Below are 21,784 nucleotides of genomic sequence, written 5' to 3' on the forward strand. Positions count from 1 at the left end.
TATCTTCACATCCTTCCTGAACTTTGACCACCACCAGGGCAGCCGACATAAGATTATTTCAGCCGCACCTGCTACTGTGTCCCTCCGCCACTGCAAATAGACCCTGTTGCCACCCAGGTTACATAAGTGGCCGTGTTGTTGAGGCCTTCGTTCATGAGATAAGCAAATGAAACTATGAGAACTCCCCAGTTGCTGTGTAAGTGGAGCCTGAGTGCTTTTAGCTTTCATGCACTTTTTTTTTCCAAGAATCAAAGAACCAGGAAGCACTTTGTTAACAAAAGCATTCTTTAATATTATCTCTGGCTGGTATTATCTGTCATAACGTTGCTTTCCATTGACACATGATATATATATATACTTATTTATTAATTTATTTTCTCATTTATTTTAACCAAGAAACTAACATAACATAACCGTTTTTAATATTCATTATTTACACATGGTACAAAAATATATTTCACAAAATGACCTATAAATGTACAATATGAAGCTCTATAAAATTACAAATTCTTTTACAAAAATCAAAAGAAATAAAACAACAAAAAAAGCCTCATCCCGTTATAGTTATTTGTGAGGGAGTGTAACCTGATCTGATGTGTGATAATAATATTATTATCATTAAATAGGAATAATATAATAATTAGAATATTCCAGTGTGGCTAACAGTCCAGTCTCTTTTTAAAAAGTCACATGACCCCCCCCCCCTAAAGCTAATTGGGATGCGAGTCCTTTGGGTGCCAGTAGCCAGGTGGCGCGGCACGAGTGGATGGCCGACTAGACTGCAAGACGACCTGGAGCCAACTAGCAGCTGCTTTGCCATCCAGCTGCATCCTGTTGGAGGGTTAGCGTGGGGCGCGGGGCGCGGTTCAGTCAGGGGGCAGGTGTAGGGTGGAGTTGGGGGGTGGGGTGGGGTGTATTGGAGACTCCGCTCTCTTTCATGGCTGCGATCCAAGATGGCTGGCTGGGGTGTCACATGCCTGAGAGGAGACAGGAAAGGACAGAATGATTGGACTGCATCGCTGTCTGCTGAAAACGTTTACACACTCGTATTTTACAACAACCATGGCCCAGCCTCTTGTGGTTTAACTGACACTTTTTTGTGATTTTCTCACAATGTTACACAATTTCACAATTTTTTCTTATAGTATTTTGACTTTTTTTTCTCGTAAATTCTTCATGTAAAACATATTTAGCTAAATATTACAACGATTCTTGTAATATAACCACTTTTATTTCCCTAAATATTAGACTATAATATTTTTATACTCGGATTATAATTGGATTTGTTGGATTTTTTCCATACTGGTTTAATATTTGAATATTTTTTTGTTTTTTTAAGAGCAGAGCTAAAGGCGATCTCAACAAATAACCAGATCTCCTTTGGAATTGTATTTGTCAAAATAATACAACTTTTTGTGAAAATATGACAATTTTATTGTCATATTGTGACTTTTTATCTTGTTAAAACTCAAATAACAAATAAATAGTCTGGCTTTATTCAAATAATATTCTGACTTTATTCTCTTTTTTATTCTCTCTCTTTTTTTAGATGCTACTACTTTATTGTAAAAATATTACTTACTTTTAATTGTAAAATATTTTTTTTTCTCTAAATAATATATTATTAAAATATATCATTTTATTACCTTTTTTCTTGCAGAATTGTACTGCAACTTTTACACATTTTGGGGTAAATTTATATTCTCGGTATATTATGTTTTTTTTTTCTGATAATACTACCACCTTTTCATGCCCTCATGTGGAGCTTTCCGAAAGTGTAGCACAAGCAATTCAAACACGGAAAAGAGCAGGGCGGTGGAGGGAAGAGCCTCCTTCCAGGGCCAATATTGACAGTGTGAGTCTAAGACGTAGCACTTGGTAGCGGTGCACATTCCTCATGTGCTGCTGCATGTTGTGACACTGATTAGCCTGCAGTAACGCAGGAAGAGGCCAAAGCAGACGCCAATACACCTTTCTGCCATCGCCGTGTTGCATGCTACAGACACAACCAGCGTTGCAACATTGACACTTACTCTCTAAAGTCTTGTCCAGGTCTGCAATGAAGTCCTCCAGTTCTTTGGTGTCTCCCAGTTTGGCTGCAAGAGAGACACATTTTGTTTTATTCTTATAAAGTAACATCTTTATTTTTGCGATATTACATCTTGTTTCTTTTTAAATTGAAACATTTTTCTGCAAATATCACCACTTTCTTTGCATAGGCTTTATTCTATTCTATTCTATAGCCTATCCCAAGGTACACCCTGGACTGGTCGCCAGCCAATCACAGGGCACATATAGTCAAACAACCATTCACACTCACATTCATACCTATGGACAATTTGGAGTCGCCAATTAACCTAGCATGTTTTTGGAATGTGGGAGGAAACCGGAGTACCTGGAGAAAATCCACGCATACACGGGGAGAACATGCAAACTCCACACAGAGATGGCCGAGGGTGGAATTGAACTCTGGTCTCCTAGCTGTGAGGTCTGCGCGCTAACCACTAGACCGCCGTGCTGCCCTTTTACTTCATTAGTCACATAAAATAATACATTTGTACTTTTTCATGAAATGTTATCACTTAATTCTCATAATATGAAGATTTTTTTCATCATTTTATATATTTTTCTTATGTCAAAATTTTTTTCATCATTTTATAAATTTTTGGCTCAAAATATTGTATTTTCAAAATATGCAGATTTTTAAAAAATATTTCTAAATAATTTTTAAAAATCCTTTTTTGAATATTTTTTAGCATATGGTCCATTGTGCGGAACCAAATGGAGTGTAGTAATTGTTGCAACCAGCAGAGGCGCTGTTTATTTAACAATAACACAACGCCGTCTATGGGAAATTGAGCTCAACAAAACAAATACTAGCTTAGCAAGTAGTCAATTATGATTTTTATTTACTTTCAACCAGATCACGATGAGATGGATCCAATATTGATCGTTTTCCAACTTTTCCGGCACGCTCCAATATACTGCTAAAGCATGACAAAGCACTTACGTTTTGGTGACATCAGCGTGGGTGAGGTGGGTGTCGGGGACAGCGCGGTGGGCGAGTGGAGCCTCTCATCGCTCAAGCTGAAACTGTTTCTGTTCAGCGAATCTGCACCTGAAACACACACACACAAACACTGGGTTAGATGAAGCAGATCTGTCAATCATCTCACACACATTCTCTGATGTGTGTCACTGGAGCAGCAGAGTGTGTAATCATCACATTCCAACTAATCACGGCTTGCTACTAACACTATGCTCTGTACACGTGTTTGTCCATTCACACACACACACACACACACATGCACATGATGTAAACAACTGTCTGCAGTACACATACATACGTAAAGTGATGTCCTGTCCATTCACATACTCACATATCATTAACATGGTTGTCCATTCACATACAAGCAAAAAAACATCTGTCTGTCCATTTGCATACACACTAAAAATACACAACGGTTTGTCCAGTTGAAATTGAAAAGTGAGGTAGTCAACTCACTATCAGTGTCGCTGATGCCGCTGTCACTGACGCTGGCGCTGCTCCGCCTCTTCACCGTCCTCAGGTGCTCGTCATAGCGGAAGTGGCGCTTCTCCAGCGGGGATGTGAAGTCCTCGATCACGGCATCGAACTCGCACAGCACATCGTCCAGATCGTCCACATCCACCAGCTTTGCTGCTTGGACAAAGAAGTGTGTGTGTGTGTGTGTGTGTGAGACCAGAGAGTCAAATTTACATTGATTGAAATGACCAGATCTCCTTGTCCATTCACATACACACATGAACTAAACAGCTGTCTGTCAATTCACATACACATAAACATCTGTCTGTCCATTCACATACACACAGGAACTAAACAGCTGTCTGTCAATTCGCATACACATAAACATCTGTCTGTCCATTCACATACACACAAAATATAAAAAACTGTCATTCATAAACACACACCTGTCTGTCTATTCACATACACATAAACATCTGTCTGTCCATTCACATACACACAAAATATAAAGAACCGTCATTCATAAACACACACCTGTCTGTCTATTCACATACACATAAACATCTGTCTGTCCATTCACATACACACAAAATATAAAGAACTGTCATTCATAAACACACACCTGTCTGTCAATTCACATACACATAAACATCTGTCTGTCCATTCACATACACACATAGAATACATGCTTGTCTGTCCATTCACATACACAGAAAATATAAAGAACTGTCATTCATAAACACACACCTGTCTGTCTATTCACATACACATAAACATCTGTCTGTCCATTCACATACACACATAGAATACATGCTTGTCTGTCTATTCACACACACACATAAACATATCTGTCTGCTCACATACATTCACACACCTGTCTGTCAATTCACATACACATAAACATCTGTCTGTCCATTCACATACACACAAAATATAAAGAACTGTCATTCATAAACACACACCTGTCTGTCTATTCACATACATATAAACATCTGTCTGTCCATTCACATACACACATAGAATACATGCTTGTCTGTCTATTCACACACACACACACACACACACACACAAACATATCTGTCTGCTCACATAAATGCAGTCATCTGTCTGTCCATTCATTTACCCATCTGTCAATCAATACACGAACACAAAGCAAACCTCTACATTCACTTTTTCATTCAAATACACAACCAATCTCTTTCCATTCACATACAAATAACTAACTGTCTGTCCATTTATATATACAAACACACCATGTAAACATCTGCCTGCCTATTCACACACACAATATCATGTCTGTCCATTCACGTACACCTAATGCAAACATCAGTTCTGCCAATGGAGTATTACCATAAGGAAGAATGTTGTGAAATGAAGGAATTTACCTTGGCGGGCCAGTTTGGGAGACTTCATGGTTCCAGTGAAGTGTCCACAGCCGTCAAGATGTGTAAAGCGTTTGCAGCTGTAGCGTTGAGTGTGCGTGTTTAATTCCTACGCAGCCCTGCTGTGCTCCTCTCTCCTCAAGATCTTGAACTCATCGCTCCAAAGTGTGCGCGGCAGCTTTTTAAAGAGCACTGCTGGGGAGGGGGCGGAGTCTGTGTGTGTGTGTGTGTGTGTGTGTGTGTGTTTGTGCTACACCCTGGGCTGAAGTTACACACCCCTGACGTCTTCCCCATAAAAAAAGTGTTAGTAAACAACTTATGTGTCAGAGTGATCCAGACCTTATTTATTTATATCCATCCACTTGTCACCGGGCAGACTAGGATTTTACACACAAGCTTATCATTGTTGGCATGCAGTGGCGAATCTTGAGTTCACAGGCGTCATGGGCCAGTTAAATGTTGGCACACCCCAAACTGTCAACTGGCACTGCTCCCAATGAATATTGACTGGCTAGTTATTGGAAAACGGCACCATTTTTATAGTTTAATTGATACAGGTAGATATTCATTATAATATTATACACGGTTTAAAAACACATCTGTCCACTCACACACACTCTAACACTCTTAATGTAGTAATCTGTCCATTTACGTGAACATTTGTCAGTCACCCAAATTAAATCTGTCATTCCTTTCACAATACACACAATGTGTACATGTGTCGGTCCATTCACATACATGAACAACAGGCTATCCATTCACATACAAACACAAAATGAATATCTGTCCATCCATTCAAACACACACGTAATGTAAATATCTTTAAATATCTTTTACATACGTTTCACAGTGAACGAGTGGTTAGCGCGCAGGCCACACAGCTGGGAGACCCGAGTTTGATTCCACCCTCGGCCATCTCTGGGTGGAGTTTGCATGTTCTCCCTGTGCATGTGTGGGTTTTCTCCGGATACTCTGATTTCCTCCCACATTCCAAAAACATGCTAGGTTAATTGGTAACTCCAAATTGTCCATAGGTATGAATGTGAGTGTGAATGGTTGTTTGTCTATATGTGCCCTGTGATTGGCTGGTGACCAGTCCAGGGTGTACCACACCTCTCGCCCAAAGACAGCTGGGATAGGCTCCAGGCTTGTGAGGATAAGTGGTAGAAAATGAATGAATGAATGAATCTTTTACATAGACAAAAAGTAAACATGGTTGTTCAATAAGTCATACACAACATAAACATCCATTCACACACAGTATGGAAACCTTAGTTACTTTTACCCGAGGGGAACTGTTATCATGAATTGTATTGTGACATATATTATTATTATTACATAGAAACGATTAATTAAATTTTAAATGAATGAAAATTGACATTAATGAGCCTAGAAACCTTGCTGATAATTGACACATGAGCCTAATCCCGGCCTGGTCATGTGTTAAATTAGACTGACATCTGGTGGTGAAAGGTTGTAAGTGCCGCTAATTAGAATTGCACCAGAGCAGGAGTGTCAAAACTACAAAAAACTCAAAAGCCTACTTTTGGTTGGGGGCCGGTGTTCCGTCTGCGGATGTACGACTATGGTTGTTCTAGTGTAGTTGTTTGTTTCAATTATGTGATCGTCGATCGACTACCTCTTTGTCATACTCTCAATGTCCAGGTAAAAGTTGGCAGTATTTTATATCAACACAAAAACATCACTGTTATGTTCACACATGGGTATGTGGATTGTGAGGGGTTACTGTTCCTTTAAGGTTTGGCAGTCAAGTGTAACGGTTAACGTAAAGTGTGGAGATGACGTAAAAGAGACGTTAAGCATCCTGCACTTAAACGTCACAATCCTGAGGGATGTGTAATCCAGAAGAGGTCGCAGTTGTGGAATGGGCAGATGACGCGTTTACTGTACGTTTACTGTTAAAATGTTCACTTTTGACAGTGTTGTGCCTCTTCAATTTGTTATTTTGTACAGACAGGGTGTAAAAATGCTGCCATTTTAAGTCTGTTGCAGTTCAGAATCTGGCACCTTTATTAAGAATGGTTGAAAATTACACTGATGCTATTTTCCTAACAGTTCCCTGGGCCTGAGTTTGACACGTGAGCAAGAGTGAGTGAAGTTTCAGATAGAATGACAAATGGATATACTTTATTATTTACTTTATTAATTATTTGACCTGCTGCACCTCATCAGACATCAACAGTCTAAGTGAGTCTCGATTAATGCTCATGTCTCAAAGCTTCATGCTGAGATTTTCACGCCTGTTGGCACCCATGTGAACGCCATCCACAAATGGATAAATGTCCCACTGGGCCTCCTCCAATTTTTTGTATAACATGTACTATAAATGTTCAACTAAACAATCACATCAAACTTTTTACTGTCTTTTGGATGTAAAAATGTACACAACAGGCCCTCAACAGTAAATCCCGCATTCATCTATGAGACAATACGGTAACATTACAATCATAACAATGACAGTTTTGATGACAAATGTGATGTATCTAACCTTTGGTGGACGGCAATCATTGCTTTCAACTCAACAGTGTGGGACTAGCTGAAATTGAAGACCTTTTTTGTCTCATCTCAAATGACAAAGATACACTTTGTGATTTTGACACAGTGCATGTGTTTATCATTGTGGTTGTATTTGCTAACTGGAGCTGTAAATATTCTGCCAGTGTGAGTTATTGTAACTGTAACTGCATTTGATGGCGTTGGTGTACCCAATGAAGTAACCTGTGGGTGTAGTATATGCTTGAGTCACTCAAAGTCACATCCCAACAGCTCCACACGCATAGTGATGGAGCCCTTCCAGTTTCTGGGGATGATTCGGATAAAGCGGGAAAAAATGGGCGGGTAGATAAAATTCTTCACATGCTCATTGTTGTCGTCGTTTCCGCGGAAAATCTGATTCCGGACAAAGAATTGGAAATCTAGGTTAGAATACCACAAGGAATGATGTTGAATTTCATGTTTTTTCGAGAGCTGCGTACCTTCTGTGGTCGGTCCTCGTCTTCGTTGTAGTCGTTCCAGTGGATTCCGTCGTCACTATACTGGAGTGAGTAGAAGGTGACGAACATCTCCTTCCCCAAAGACTTAGCTCCTTGCGTGATGATGCCTGTGATCTTCTTGACCTCTGGTAATTCTACCTGAAGCCATTGCTTCATGTCTTTGTACTGCAGAAACAGGGACAAGCGCATAAAGCAGGTTTCACTATTTGCTGTTGCAGTTTTTGGACGTCTTTTACCTTAGCTTGCCATGCATTCACAGTGCCCTGCTTGTTTAGGCGCGCATACGAGGGCACCCAGGATCCCAGGTACCAGTTAGAGGCTGTGGAGCTGGCCGTGATGCGGTGGTCCTCAATCAGTCCGTTCTCCATCCCCAAAGGCACAGAGCAGCCTTTTGATGAACAAAGAAAAACCTTGCATTCACTTCGACCTTGCGACTGTCAAATCTTACCGTCCAACTCGCAGCCGTAGTACTCCATGCGGATTGTGGCTGTGTTGTGCCACTGAAGGGGGTGGAGTCTAATGAACCGTGCAATCACAGGCGGGAAAAAGGTGTTGGTTTTTGTCTCATAGGCTTCCTGGTTCCCAGCAAACACCTGGCAATACAGTCGTTTAAAGACAACACTTGCACTCTCCTGCAGTGTCAGTGATTGAAGTCCTCCCAACCTTCATTGGGTATCTGCTGTTGCCCTTATAAAGGCTCCACCTTCTGTGGTCGTTACTGTAGGAGATACTGTAATTGGTCACAAACTGTGATTGGAAAAACTGCTTGGCTCCTTGTGTGGCCACCTGGCTGATCACGACCGGCCTCTGAAAATCCACCTGTACCCAGGAGGAAACATACGGGTCGGTAAATAGTTTGAATGCAAATGGATCGTTTTGGAGATACCTGAATAAAGCTGTTATTCTGGTCTGTGCTCCATGCGTTGTATTTGCCTTGATTGTTCAGTCGGGCAAGATGTGGATCCCAGTAGCCTTCAAAGAGAGATAAGAGGTCATTATCTTTATTTTTTTTGTCAACAGACATGTGGAACAGCAGTTACCTCGAGTGATGTTGGCTGTGATCTGTCCATCTTTCACACTGCCCGATTCCAGCCCAAGTGGGCGGTTGCAATCTTGGAGAACACGTGCAAGAACCATGTCAATTTCTACAAAAACAAAACATTATACCGGGGGATTAGTGGTACCATTATCGAGAACCAAAAAGAGAGTCTGCATCCCCTTCTGCTGGTTGACGCCAATTTCCGTCTCTAGCTGCCACAAGCCAGGCTTGGATGGATACATCTCCAGGGTAGCAAAGCCTCCTGAATGTAACAATAAAAATAAGTTAGCATTCAACCGGAAGGCGCAAATACTGCCCTTGAAAACATGCAACCTGGAAGCAGCGGAAAGACGGCATGTCGGTTGCTGGTAGCCTGCTGGTGGAGAAACGTCTGTCCATGGAAGTGGATGCTTTGGTAGTCAGTGGGAGAGCCCATGTTGATGAGGTGCCAGCGCACGAGCTGTTTGGTGTACATCCTTAAGCCCTTGAGATTATGTGTGATGCCATTGATAGCTAAAGAAAAGTATTTTCATCATGTTAGCACTTCATTTTATATGCAATTTCATGTTTAAAAAGTACATATGTTGAGATGTATGTGCTCTGATTACAAGGAAACTTCAGGTCATCCTTGAAATTGGGGTCCTGAAATCTTCTTCGGTTTTTCCGCTGCATGATCTCATGATTTGTTTCGTAGTACCAGCTCTGTGACTCGTCAAAGGTCATGAAGAGCAGTGTGAACTCGCTCATGTCCGTCATGTTGTTTAAGGTGCCGTTTGGACATACTAGCAAAGGCCCAATCAAGCCAGAGTGGATATCCTTTTCCTGAAAGGAAATACTTGAAGAAAAATCCTTCAAATGTTCTATTACCCGATTAATAGGAGGTACTCACAGGATTAACACCGGAATAGTACGTCCACGTCCGACAGCGAGGCTCATCCAGGGTATGGTCAGCTTTTCGAGGGACCTTCCAGATATATGTGAAGGTGGTATTGGGGAGAACCTCATTGTCACCTTTATATGAAGCTGTGGAGCCATCCTCATAGGATAGACCTTCTGTCCACTTGGTGTAGGAGACCCCATTTGGGTGCAAGGAGTAAGGTCGGTTGGCATTGTTTCTGAACACTACCTATGTAGAGAACAACACATCTCAACAATCCAAGGAGTATCAGCAGCTCATGGTGTTTATCATCTGCTTACCATGATGCTTTGTCCGTACTCTGCCTTTATGACAGGCCCCAGGATACCAAGATGCTCTTCCTTCTCACCTCGAATTTCTGGTATTCTAAAGAACCCATCCATGTAACCCCGGAATACTACCTTCTTGAACTTTGTGTGCCGATTGTTTAGCTGTGATGTTCCTTGCCTCCTGCTGCAACAGATTCCGATTTAGAATTTAATCAAACCACTTAAAAAAAAAGTTACAAGCTTACTTTTGTCCCGAGCCACCATAGTCCCACTCAACCTCCTCTGCAGAGATGAAGTACATCTTGACATTCAGGCCTGATTGCTTGAAATCGTCGATATTCTGGATGTCTAGATGACCACTGTAGGGGTCTTTGTAGTTCACATAATCATATTCATCTGCTTTCAATTCTTCTAATGCTAAATGATTAGGTTCCTCTCCCGGAACATAAAGCTCATAGTCGCTGAAATCAGGCCGCGGCACACCGATGACCACAGGTTTGTTCATGAGCTCCTCCTCTTGTGGGACAGGTTGCGGTGAAACTGGTCGTGACCCTCGTGGGGTCATAATAGGGTTAAATCCACGTGGTGAAAGTGGTAAACCATTTATCACTAGAGGCTTATATTCCTTTTTCCTCTTTGTCCTTATGCCTAAGCCCTTCTGTGGCTGCTTTCGGAATGTGACTCTTCGCATCTTTGGTGTCCTTTTGGGTGCTGGTGTTGTTTGTTTCTGTACATACTTCATCATATGGTCTGGAATTTCCGTTGGTATGTTTTGGTGAGTTCCGTCATATGTCCAGTTGCCACTCTTTGTCTTCACAGAAGTGGTTTTAATCACTTCTGTGTGGTTTTGTTTGAGGTATATAAATACTTCCTCACTGCTCTCTGAACCAAGTAACGCCTCCGAGCTGCTATGAAGTCTACCGGCAAGTGACAAATTTCCTGAGATCTGAGTATCGTTGAAGGAGGTAGATGTACCGGTCTTTAAGGTAGTGTTCCCTGGTGGATTGGATTGGGTTGAATTCACTGTGCCATTTTCTGGGGTGAAATCTACTGGTAACAAAACTTTATATGAGTCCATCTGAGGTCCACCCTCATTGACGGTTTCGCTATCTTTCAAACCAAACACGGTCCTGTTCTGGATGTGCAGCAGGCTCCTAATATCCTGAGAAATTGTATTCAACAATGAATGGTTTGACTGTGTATCCGGGCTGAAAGGCGATCGAACCTCGGAGAAGGCAAACACATCCCCTCGCATCACGCTCTCCTCCATCTGTTCACCTGTTAAGGTTACATTCAGTCTTACAGTTTGCAAATTGGATTTTACTTCCCTGGAATCTAACAATGCTGTAGTGTTGTAAAGTGCGGTTTCATTGGTCTTGGTCTTATTATCAAGACTAGGACTATAATTGATTGTACTTTTTGTGCTTTTAGTCACCAAAGTAGCTTGCTTGACATTTCCGTCCAACACATCAACGGCATCATAGTCCAGGAAAGACAAGTCCAACTTCTCAATGCTCTCCACTGAGTCTTTGTTTTGTTTCTTCAGTGACCTCAGGCCTAATTCATTTGCAAACATCTCAGTGTCAAAATCAGTCTGGACAGCGTTTGACGATTTGAGCCTCTGCTTCTTCTTTTCCTCCTCCTTCTTCTTGATTTCATCCAAGCTTGGAGGCCTCAACAATTCAAACTGTTTTTCTGGCTCATCGTAGTTATACTCATAGTAGTGGTCACGGAAGCACTCGACATCCTGGAACTTTATGCGCATTCCTTTTGTTGTCTCATGAGAATTCAGCGTCGCCAGAAGCCAGACACCTGGTCATAAAAGATATATAAGTTGGATGTAGTCTCCATATTACCAGAGATTAATTCAAACAATTGACTGACCAATGTTTTCCATGTTCATCGTAATGGTTTCTCCTGTCATGGGAAAGAGACTAAGGATGTCTTCTTTGCGCTTGTTCAGTTCAAACGTGTGCCCGTAGGCTGTGGCTGTCTGAATGTAGTCCTGTGCTCCAACGCTAGAGATGTGCCACTTTGCGACATCGCCATTGCAGAAGCCCAAGAGTGGCCCGCTCTCGTACACATAGCCGTTTATTGCTGTTGGGAGAATTATCAGGAGCATTAGTCATTAGTGACAGCACACAACACTAAGAAAGATGTGACCGTGTGACGCACTGTGCATGACATTGGACTTGTAAAAGCCGGGGTCTGCCTTGTTGACTCGGGATGGGTTACAAAACCCCCGAATGTTGTCATCCAGGTACCAACTCTTATTTTCGTCGAACACGGCGAACATGGCTTGCTGCTCTTTATCTGCTTTTACCTGTGGAAGTCGATCAAGAACGTAAATAGATCTGTATTTGATCTGTGGGTACTACGCAGAAAAATAGCCAAGACAATTTGATTTTACCTGCACATTCCTGACATTGAGCGACTGACTCTTGCAGATGAGGAGTGGTCCAATCAGACCTGAGGCGATGTCTCGTGGCGTGTCCACGGCACTGTGGTACAACCTTGTAAAACATCTAGGGTCTCCCTTCAGAGGCTCATCCTCTTCCATTACCTTCCACACGTATGTGTGCGTTTCACCCGGCTGGACGGCATGTGAATGGTTGCCTGGTAACCACATGGACATGTTCTTATATTTTCCAGAGTTTCATGTTGTGTATGGAAATAATAATAAAGACGCTGTACCTCCTTCAGGGTAGTTTACCCCCTCCTCAGACTTTTCGATTGTTAGTCCATGTGGATAGATGCTGTACGGCCTTGAGGCCATGTTCTTAAACACGACCTGGCAAAATGGTTTCAGTTAGCTCATCCTCATGCAACATTTAAATATTAGTCAACGACAACATAACTGAATATAAAATGTGGTTTTTAAATGAAGATTTTTATTATTAAGGGAGAAAAAAATCCAGACCGACACGGAACTGTGTGAAAAAGGGATTACCCCCCCATTAAAACATAAATAAACTGAGATTAATTTAGATCTATCAGTCTGGAAAAGGTTCATTCATTCATTCCTTTTCTACCGCTTATCCTCACGAGGGTCGCGAGCTGTCTTCAGGTGAGAGGCGGGGTACACCCTGGACTGGATGGGCCACTCCCATCCTTTTCCGACACTTGGAAGTACCCAAACCCAGGGATATGGAGTTGGTGGGGGTCCATGGATCATTCATTCATTCCTTTTCTACTGCTTATCTTCACGAGGGTCGCGGAGGGTGCTGGAGCCTATCCAGGGTACACCCTGGACTGGTCGCCAGCCAATCACAGGGCACATATAGACAAACAACCATTCACACTCACATTCATACCTATGGACAATTTGGAGTCATCAATTAACCTAGCATGTTTTTGGAATGTGGCAGAAACCTGGAGTCCCCGGAGAAAACCCACACATGGGTCTCCTAGCTGTGTGGCCTGCGCACTAACCACTTGTCCCCCGTGTAGCTTTGGAAATGGTTAAAAAAAAATTAAAGCTTTGGGACTCCAGCAAACTACAGTGAGAGCCATTATGAACAAATGGCAAAAACATGGCACAGTGGTGAACCTTGACGGGAGTGGCCAGCTGACCAAAATTACAGCACAGAGACAACTAAGCCGAGAGTCACAAAAGTCTCCACAACAACAGCCAAAGAACTGCAGGCCTGTTATGTGTGTGTCATTAATAGTCGGGGCAGCTTTTGTCATCACAATCTAATCACATTTAGTTTGTAACGGTTCATTTGGTCTTAGTTCACTCCAGACACAACAAACATCACCAAGAGAGGAAATGGATTAGGAGTATGATTTTGTTGTCGGATCGTCCCATAACCCAAACCTACTGATTTGCTCATATTCTTTGTATGGAGTTTGGTCTCACCTTGATGACATCTTGAATTTGCGCTCTGATCACTGGACCCAAGATCCCCAGCTCACTTTTCTTCTGTTTGTTCTCTATACGCTCTGTGAAGGACTCGTTGTTGTACAGCGTGTACATCGCCTTCTTGTACTTCCTACCGATACGTGTTGCTGACTGCTGCAGGTATTGAGACTTGTAGCTCCTACAGGAGGAATGTCAAGAGCTTCACAATCCAGGATGCAGGTATCTGTATTTATGCAATGTGTAATATTTGATTTTTATTGGAATGTTGCTGTAAATGTCGTACTCATCAATGTGGTCTGGCATTTCAGGCGCATAGTCCCAAAAAACTTCCTCAGCTGCGATATAGTATGTCCACTCCCTGCTGTCAAGTCTTTGCTGCCGGGTTAGCTCACGCTTGGGTGCTTTGAAAGCCTCACACTTCTTCACATCCACGAAGGCGTGCATACCCACTGCCAATGTTATTCCCCACCATCCTTGTTACTATTAATGTTTGTATGTAATAAATGCTTCACTGGATTCACTTACTTTCTATGTGCTTGAGCACATGTGACGACAGCATCCAACGCCCGGTGTGCACAGGTACCATGCTGACGGTGGCAGAGGAGCCACTGATGAGCCCCAGCGACGACACTTTGTGGCCCATCTGCTGCAGCACCTGCCCATTCATGTGCACCGAGAACAGCTCAGGCTTGGAGCTCATGCCCAGCAAGTGAAGGCTTACAGTGGAATACGCACACATACTCAAACCTGCAACGCAAACAGAGACAACGTCACCTTTCAAGCAGGTACACCTTTATCTCTCATTTATCTTTCACACCTTTATATTTAAAGGTCCTATATTATATATTATAATATAATAATATAATTATAGGTTAATTATAATTATCACATACTACAGTATTAATTGGCCCTGTACCCTAGAAACCGCCCATGAATGATACGGGAAAAGGCCGAAATGATACTGTGTCAAAGCCCAGGGCAGTGATACTGATAAAATATAGAGTTTAACCATGTCCAGTATCAGCCCCCGTAGCTGCTCTGGTATCGTGCCCGTGAAACAACCAATCAGAGAACAGCACACGAGTGTGAACACACAGCGTTTGTTTTGCTGCCATCTGTGCTCTGTCAACATGTCAGCGGTTGACACTCCTGGCGAAAGACAAATAGAGAAAATAGATACTAAAAAAGATAAGACTGTTGATAAAATATTATTGTTGAAATATTTTTGCAATTATTGTGTTTACACTGTTTAGATATAATACATGTAATAAACTGAACATTTTCTGGAAACAAAATGGTCTTTTGATTAAATAGTACGTGATAACATTCCAAAAACATGCTAGGTTAATTGGCCACTCCAAATTGTCCATAGGTATGAATGTGAGTGTGAATGGTTGTTTGTCTATATGTGCCCTGTGATTGGCTGGCGACCAGTCCAGGGTGTACCCCGCCTCTCGCCCGAAGACAGATGGGATAGGCTCCAGCACCCGCCGCGACCCTCGTGAGGAAAAAGCGGTAGAAAATGAATGAATGAGTACGTGATAATAAGCTCATGATTAAATAGTATGTGATAATGAGATCATCACATGGTTTGTCTGGTATCAGGCCCAGTATCATGCCCCTGCGTGCCAGTATCAGCCCGAGACCGCATTATATTATAATATTATTATATTATATTATAATTATATTATTATATTATAATTATAGGTTATCTCATGGTTTGTCTGGTATCAGGCCAGGTATCATGATACTGGGCCTGATACCAGACAAACCATGTGATGATCTTATTATCACATACTATTTAATCATGAGCTTATTATCACGTACTTTTGTTTTTCTATCATGTAACGTGCCAGAGAGTTGAATTTTGATTTTAGAGAATCAGGCTCGTATTCATCCCCATTTTCTTTTCTGATTGATAAAATAAACATAGACACGTATTTGTCTAACTCAGGCGGGGGAATACTTTCTATCAGTCTTCGTTCGTTCTTGCAGTTGATGAGCCATTCAGAAAAAAGCTTGAGGTCGACCCTTGGTTTTCCGACTTGTATTTGCATTTTTAGTTTTTTCCATCATTTCAAGAGTGTCCTCCTCATTAATGGTGATAAAACGTTCCATTTCTAATATTCTGTTTGCTATTTTCTCTATTTGTCTTTCGCCGGGAGTGTCAACCGCTGACATGTTGACAGAGCACAGACGGCAGCAAAACAAACGCTGTGTGTTCACGCTCGTGCGCTGTTCTCTGATTGGTTGTTTCACGGGCACGATACCAGAGCAGCGCGCTCTGAGTGGACAGCTACGGGGGCTGATACTGGACATGGTTAAACTCTATATTTTATCAGTATCACTGCCCTGGGCTTTAACACAGTATCATTTCGGCCTTTTCCCGTATCATTCATGGGCGGTTTCTAGGGTACAGGACCAATTAATACTGTAGTATGTGATAATATATAATATATATTATATATTATTATATTATATAGTACACCGACAGTCAATAGAAACTTTTGAGACCATATCTTTTTATGTTGACGTTAGTGGCCACATCTAGCTAGGGATGGGTTTGAGCGGCATTCTAGTGATATCACAACGGACTTACCAGGTAGCGCTCCCTTCGTGTAGCCATTTATGGTGTAGTGGACGTGGCGGTTTGAGGTGTTGTCATCATAGATATATGATGGCTTATAGATGCTCTCTCTCTCATCAAACACCCCAAAGAGGAACACCAACTCCTGGTTTACACCAGACTGCTTCCCAGTGTCGTCCAAGCTTCCTGCAAAGAAGGCCATCATTCAAAGGCACGACTGTCCTTTGTCCATTTGTCATTTTCCCTTCATTGAGAAGTCGTCTCACCGCGCTTGCAGACCAGCAAAGTGCCGACAAGTCCCGCGTTTAAGTCCTCAACCACGTTTTGATGGGAGATGTATGAGTAGGTGAGGCAGGCGGGATCATGTGGTTTGGGTGAGACCTCTGGCGTCACCTCCCAGTTGTACACATGCTCACTGTTGGGTTTCACCACGTCGTCCTTCTTTTCTTTTTGGGATGTGTTGTCGAAGTAGTGCGCTCCTGCGAGAACAAAGATACAGCACAGTTCTCCACTGCTCACCATTACTAGCGCTGAACTACAGCACAGAAAGTATAACACGCATGACTTTCACACCAATAGATGAGTGATATAAGCAACATTTTAAAGCGCATGCAGAGATAGATAAGGGATGCTGACCATTCATTCATTCATTCATTTTCTACCGCTTTTTCCTCACGAGGGTCGCGGGGGTGCTGGAGCCTATCCCATCTGTCTTCGGGCGAGAGGCGGGGTACACCCTGGACTGGTCGCCAGCCAATCACAGGGCACATATAGACAAACAACCATTCACACTCACATTCATACCTATGGACAATTTGGAGTCACCAATTAACCTAGCATGTTTTTGGAATGTGGGAGGAAACCGGAGTACCCGGAGAAAACCCACGCATGCACAAGGAGAAAATGCAAACTCCTCACAGAGATGGCCGAGGGTGGAATTGAACCCTGGTCTCCTAGCTGTGAGCTGACCATTCATAATATTTCAAATTTTGTGGAGTTCACAAAAAACATAAACGTTCTTATTAGAGACCCTGTTGGTTGTTTGTTTACAATAATTTCCTGGATCCACAGTAAACTAGTAGACTTTTCTAAACCTGTCGCATCATGTTGGACTTCAGTATTGTGTAGTTTAATCATCTGCCCTGTTCTAGTTAATGTTTGAGAACAAGACAAACAACACTGTTTGTTGTGCTGATCAATCCAGCCTGCTATTTGGAACCCCCAACATCAGGCTTGGCTGCGACATGACCGCAACACACACATATACCGTACGTCATTTTGGTTCACCCCAGTTTAGGACACAGCCTGTGACGGTAGAATGGAGAATGGCGGGTGAGGTGAACTCAACAGGAACTCACCCTCAGATTGTTTCCCGTAAGCGATGCCGTGTGGGTGGAGGCTGCATGGTTGTGTCGCCATGTTTCTGAAAGTGACGACAATGGTGTCGCCTTCCTCGCCCCTCAGCGTAGGTCCAAGTAGACCTGCAGCATTGGAAAAACAAACGTGACTACACGGGTTGTTGCTGACTCAGCAGAAAAGAAGAATCCTAAACATCAACAAATATCCACTTAACACTTGCCACTCATGTAAATAATACTCATTTTATTCCCAGGGCATCCAATCAATCGCAACTGGGCTGGTTGTCTTAGAAGATGTTTCGCCTCTCATCCGAGCAGGCTCCATCAGTTCAGGCTCAAAAACTAGGTGGGACACACTACTAGTCTAGACCTGCCACATCCTTTAAAGGATAAATAGACTGTATCTTGCACCAAGTTCTCAGATGAGAGCTGTCCTATCTAGTCTGACTACTATGTATCCCACCTAGGGCTCTATTTTCGTGGCGCAGCGTAAGTTGGCGCAGGGTGGCGGAGTGTGGCGCACACCGTGCAGTGCTAATTTTGTCCAGCGCACCACTGTGCACAGCCTATTTGGTAATCTGGTAGACTGAGTTGTGCCGAGATGCAGTGAAAATTTCATGACAAAACAGGGCACCAAAGGTGTGCGCACCCTGCGCACATCTGATGTCAGATCAAAGACGTCATGCATAATGAAAACTCAACCTGATGTCAGCTGAAAGTATGATGCCAACTAATGAGTTCACATCTCTCAGCCAACCACAAACAGCCACGGCTTCTGTTATCTCATTAATCTCATTCAAAGAGAAAAAAAAGAGAAATGTAAGTCAGTCGTGTCTTAAAGGGGACCTATTATGGTCATTTTTCGGCCCTTTGTATTGAGTTGTGGACTCCTATAGAGCAGCTATACATGATAACCAGCACAGAAAGCCTTCTTGTTCTTCCACAATCTGCACCTATTCAGCTGTATTTCTTTGGATTTGGTGCTTCCCACAAAAATGGTCTGGACAGTCCGAAGTTTCTCAAGAAAAGAGGTTACTTCAACACGTCTTTCAATGGTAAGTAGTTTTGGCATTTTAGTGTTAGGCTTTCTACAGCATCGGTAACTGAATGTGGCCACTAATTGTGGTGTGAAACGGCTATTAGCAACCTCCTCCCGATATGCAAGCACTTTTGCTCCATTATTTACACAAAATAAACACAGTTAGGACACATTAGTGTCATCTAGGGGCATGGAAGAATAACAACATGACAACTACATCACACATATAACAGATGAGGAGGAGATACCGGGAGAGAATACACCATTAAAGGTTCTTCAGAGCAGGAATGCAGATGGATCGCAATCATGATGCTTGGATTAGCCTGCTGCTGTGTTTAATGTAATTGCGACTTAATTTTGACACAGGAATCAATTACATGCATCCCGCAAGGTGGACCATGTGGTGACGCGCATTGTGGCCTCTGATGAGCAGTCCAGTGAGCCCTGCGCATTCAAAAGCAATGGGAGGAATTTATTTGATTAGTTAAGATTATACTCGGCTGTGTTAAGCCCTCTTACGTCTTCTCTCCTTTTGCCACTTGCGCCGGTGGGAGTGACGGAGGCGTGGGTGCGACACGCTGCACCCCGTTGGCCTGCACCTGGTCTACGAAAATATAGCCCCTAGTCTTTGAGCCTGAATTGATGACGCCTGCTCGGATGGTGAAAAATAAGACAACCTGACCAGTCCAGTTGTGATTGATTGAATTCCCTGAGAATACAATGACCTGGATGAATGAGAATATTCATAGGCATTACTAATTTTAACCCACCGGAAAATGATTGTTGTACTAAATATGGCATGGAAATTTTTACTTTTGGAATTTTTTAAATTTTTGCTCTATATCGATATATGGATTTATATGTATTTTGTTTTATTATACAGCGGTTACATTCTTTTAAATTAAAAAACAATATTTTTAAATTTTGATGCATGTATTAAATGTTTTTTCATTTAAAAATATTTCATTAATTTTATTATGCATTTAGCAACTGTCAATTTGTAATATTAATATGTTACATAAAATTGTTGCCTTTAATTACAGTATAATCCTGGAACAGATTATATCCTATTTCCATTTCAGTATTTCCTATGGGAAAAATTATTATGAAAGAAATAAACTTGCCACACATGCTTAGCTGTAAAAAACATGAGTGAATGCTAATGAACGCCATAGAAAGAAAAAGGAAGTGAGGACTCAGTATACACAAATATAAACACCCTCTAGTGGCAAAGAGCAGCCTAGGCTAATCTGATAGGATGCTTAGAATTATTAGTACTTTTACTTTTGTTTGATGGTTTGAAAATGGCAATGATTTAAAAACTCAAGTAGGTATAAAAATGAACATGCTTGGATGTCAGAATATACACCATTATTTTCCAATACTGTAAAGAAGTTACAGTTGTTTAAAATGACATATTTACCTAACCAGGGTGGATGAATCTTTGCTCGTGTGAAGTCTTTCTCGTATTCCCGGAAAACCACTTTCTTGTACGTGGGTAAAAATCTGAAGAAATAGTATTAAAAAACTATAATTGTCCCATTCGGGAAAAAAAAAAAAACATGATGTCTTCATGTTATATCAGCAAAAGATATGGAAACAGTAACAACACTAACAATCATTCAGCCACATTAGGACACAGTGTATTGTTTTTATCTCATACAATCATTATAAGATGGTAAGCCGGCATTTTACAGCAGTTAAACATTGGATAATTCTCATGATCTTTACTTATGTAGCTGTTTTTGAACCCAAAAATCATTCCTTGTTGTTGTTCCTTGTCCCCACACTCCCTTATTCTCTACCCCCATCTGCTCCTGTCCGGCCACTCTAAATATGCATCACAATAAAACATCAAGTCAAAATACAAAAATGGTTCCCTGCCTTTAATTAAAAAGGCATACCTGTTTGTCTCATTGCCCTGGTAGTTCCAGTCTATGTCCACAGCAGCTATGTAGTAGTGCCTCTTCCTGCCTTGGTGCGGCTGGACGTTGGCTCCCACGTGGATGGAGGCTAGAAGAAGAACTAGGATTGTAGCAAGGAGACTCGGATCTCCAGTCTGGGCACAAAGTCCCATTGCTTTGTCTGATGCTTCCTGAGTGAGACTCTCCTCTATTCCAAAAGTGTCCAAGCTTGTGCTGTGTGTGAGACACAAAGGTCCACCGTGAGCTTTATCTCTCACTGATGACACAAACATGCAAGGGCAATGAACTATGTGTATATTTATTCTGTGCTCAGATTGAAGCCTCATGTCCTTTGCACTGACTCACAGACATCTCCACGAGTGTCCACCAACAAATGTACATTCATTTAACCTTTTCACAGAAATGTAGAAAAATTAGTTTAGGGCTTCTAAACAAAAATGATGTACAAAAATATGGTCTCAAAGTGTCTATTGGGGCCGCACGGCGACGGGAGTGGTTTGCGTGCAGGCCACACATCTACAAGACCCAAGTTCGATTCCACCCTCTGCCATCTCTGTGTGGAGTTTGCAAGGAAGGGGGGAACACTTGAAACGACCATGATGGATTACAAATTTTGATGTGGTTTAAGCATGTGTATTAATATGACCAAGCTAACGATTCACATCTTTCAACTACGAAGCCCTCTAAAAACTAACAACGTTTTATCGTTTGATATAGATGGTGTGATCATCCATTTTCTATCCCGCCTATCCTCACGAGGGTCGCGGGCATGCTGGAGCCTATCCCAGCTGTCTTCGGCATGTAATACATAAAGTATCTTGCCTTATTTTGATGTTGTCAACAGTTGATGTATTCATCTATGTTTATATGAATAATGTGATACAC

At 42.0% G+C, this 21,784-nt stretch overlaps 2 protein-coding genes across 3 annotated transcripts; both read right to left on the reverse strand.

Moving 5' to 3' along the window:
- Nucleotides 1–267: 267 nt before the first annotated feature.
- Nucleotides 268–5,058, reverse strand: rgcc (regulator of cell cycle). Its single transcript, XM_058082915.2, has 5 exons — nucleotides 4,891–5,058; nucleotides 3,506–3,679; nucleotides 3,011–3,118; nucleotides 2,034–2,096; nucleotides 268–977 (listed from the first exon to the last, which is right to left on the reverse strand). Exons 1-5 carry the CDS (start codon nucleotides 4,916–4,918, stop codon nucleotides 970–972), a joined length of 381 nt encoding a protein of 126 aa, XP_057938898.1. The 5' UTR covers nucleotides 4,919–5,058; the 3' UTR covers nucleotides 268–969.
- A 1,973-nt stretch (nucleotides 5,059–7,031) lies between these two features.
- On the reverse strand, nucleotides 7,032–21,206 carry f5 (coagulation factor V). Of its 2 annotated transcripts, none has more exons than XM_078795104.1 (25): nucleotides 20,879–21,206; nucleotides 20,398–20,480; nucleotides 17,936–18,058; nucleotides 16,844–17,056; nucleotides 16,590–16,763; nucleotides 14,516–14,737; nucleotides 14,274–14,439; nucleotides 13,988–14,168; nucleotides 12,820–12,916; nucleotides 12,536–12,741; nucleotides 12,301–12,448; nucleotides 12,010–12,222; nucleotides 10,371–11,937; nucleotides 10,138–10,306; nucleotides 9,830–10,066; nucleotides 9,549–9,762; nucleotides 9,274–9,453; nucleotides 9,086–9,202; nucleotides 8,942–9,013; nucleotides 8,788–8,873; nucleotides 8,565–8,720; nucleotides 8,350–8,494; nucleotides 8,138–8,289; nucleotides 7,884–8,066; nucleotides 7,032–7,797 (listed from the first exon to the last, which is right to left on the reverse strand). In XM_078795104.1, exons 1-25 carry the CDS (start codon nucleotides 21,169–21,171, stop codon nucleotides 7,651–7,653), a joined length of 5,544 nt encoding a protein of 1,847 aa, XP_078651230.1. In that variant the 5' UTR covers nucleotides 21,172–21,206; the 3' UTR covers nucleotides 7,032–7,650. The 2 variants fall into 2 exon arrangements, with proteins under 2 accessions (XP_078651230.1, XP_057938856.2); XM_058082873.2 differs by having other exon boundaries at nucleotides 10,138–10,309.
- Nucleotides 21,207–21,784: the final 578 nt, after the last annotated feature.

This window comes from Doryrhamphus excisus, linkage group LG12 (assembly GCF_037039965.1).
Source record: "Doryrhamphus excisus strain RoL-2023G ecotype Guam linkage group LG12, RoL_Dexc_Guam_v1.1, whole genome shotgun sequence".
Classification (NCBI taxonomy): domain Eukaryota; kingdom Metazoa; phylum Chordata; class Actinopteri; order Syngnathiformes; family Syngnathidae; genus Doryrhamphus; species Doryrhamphus excisus.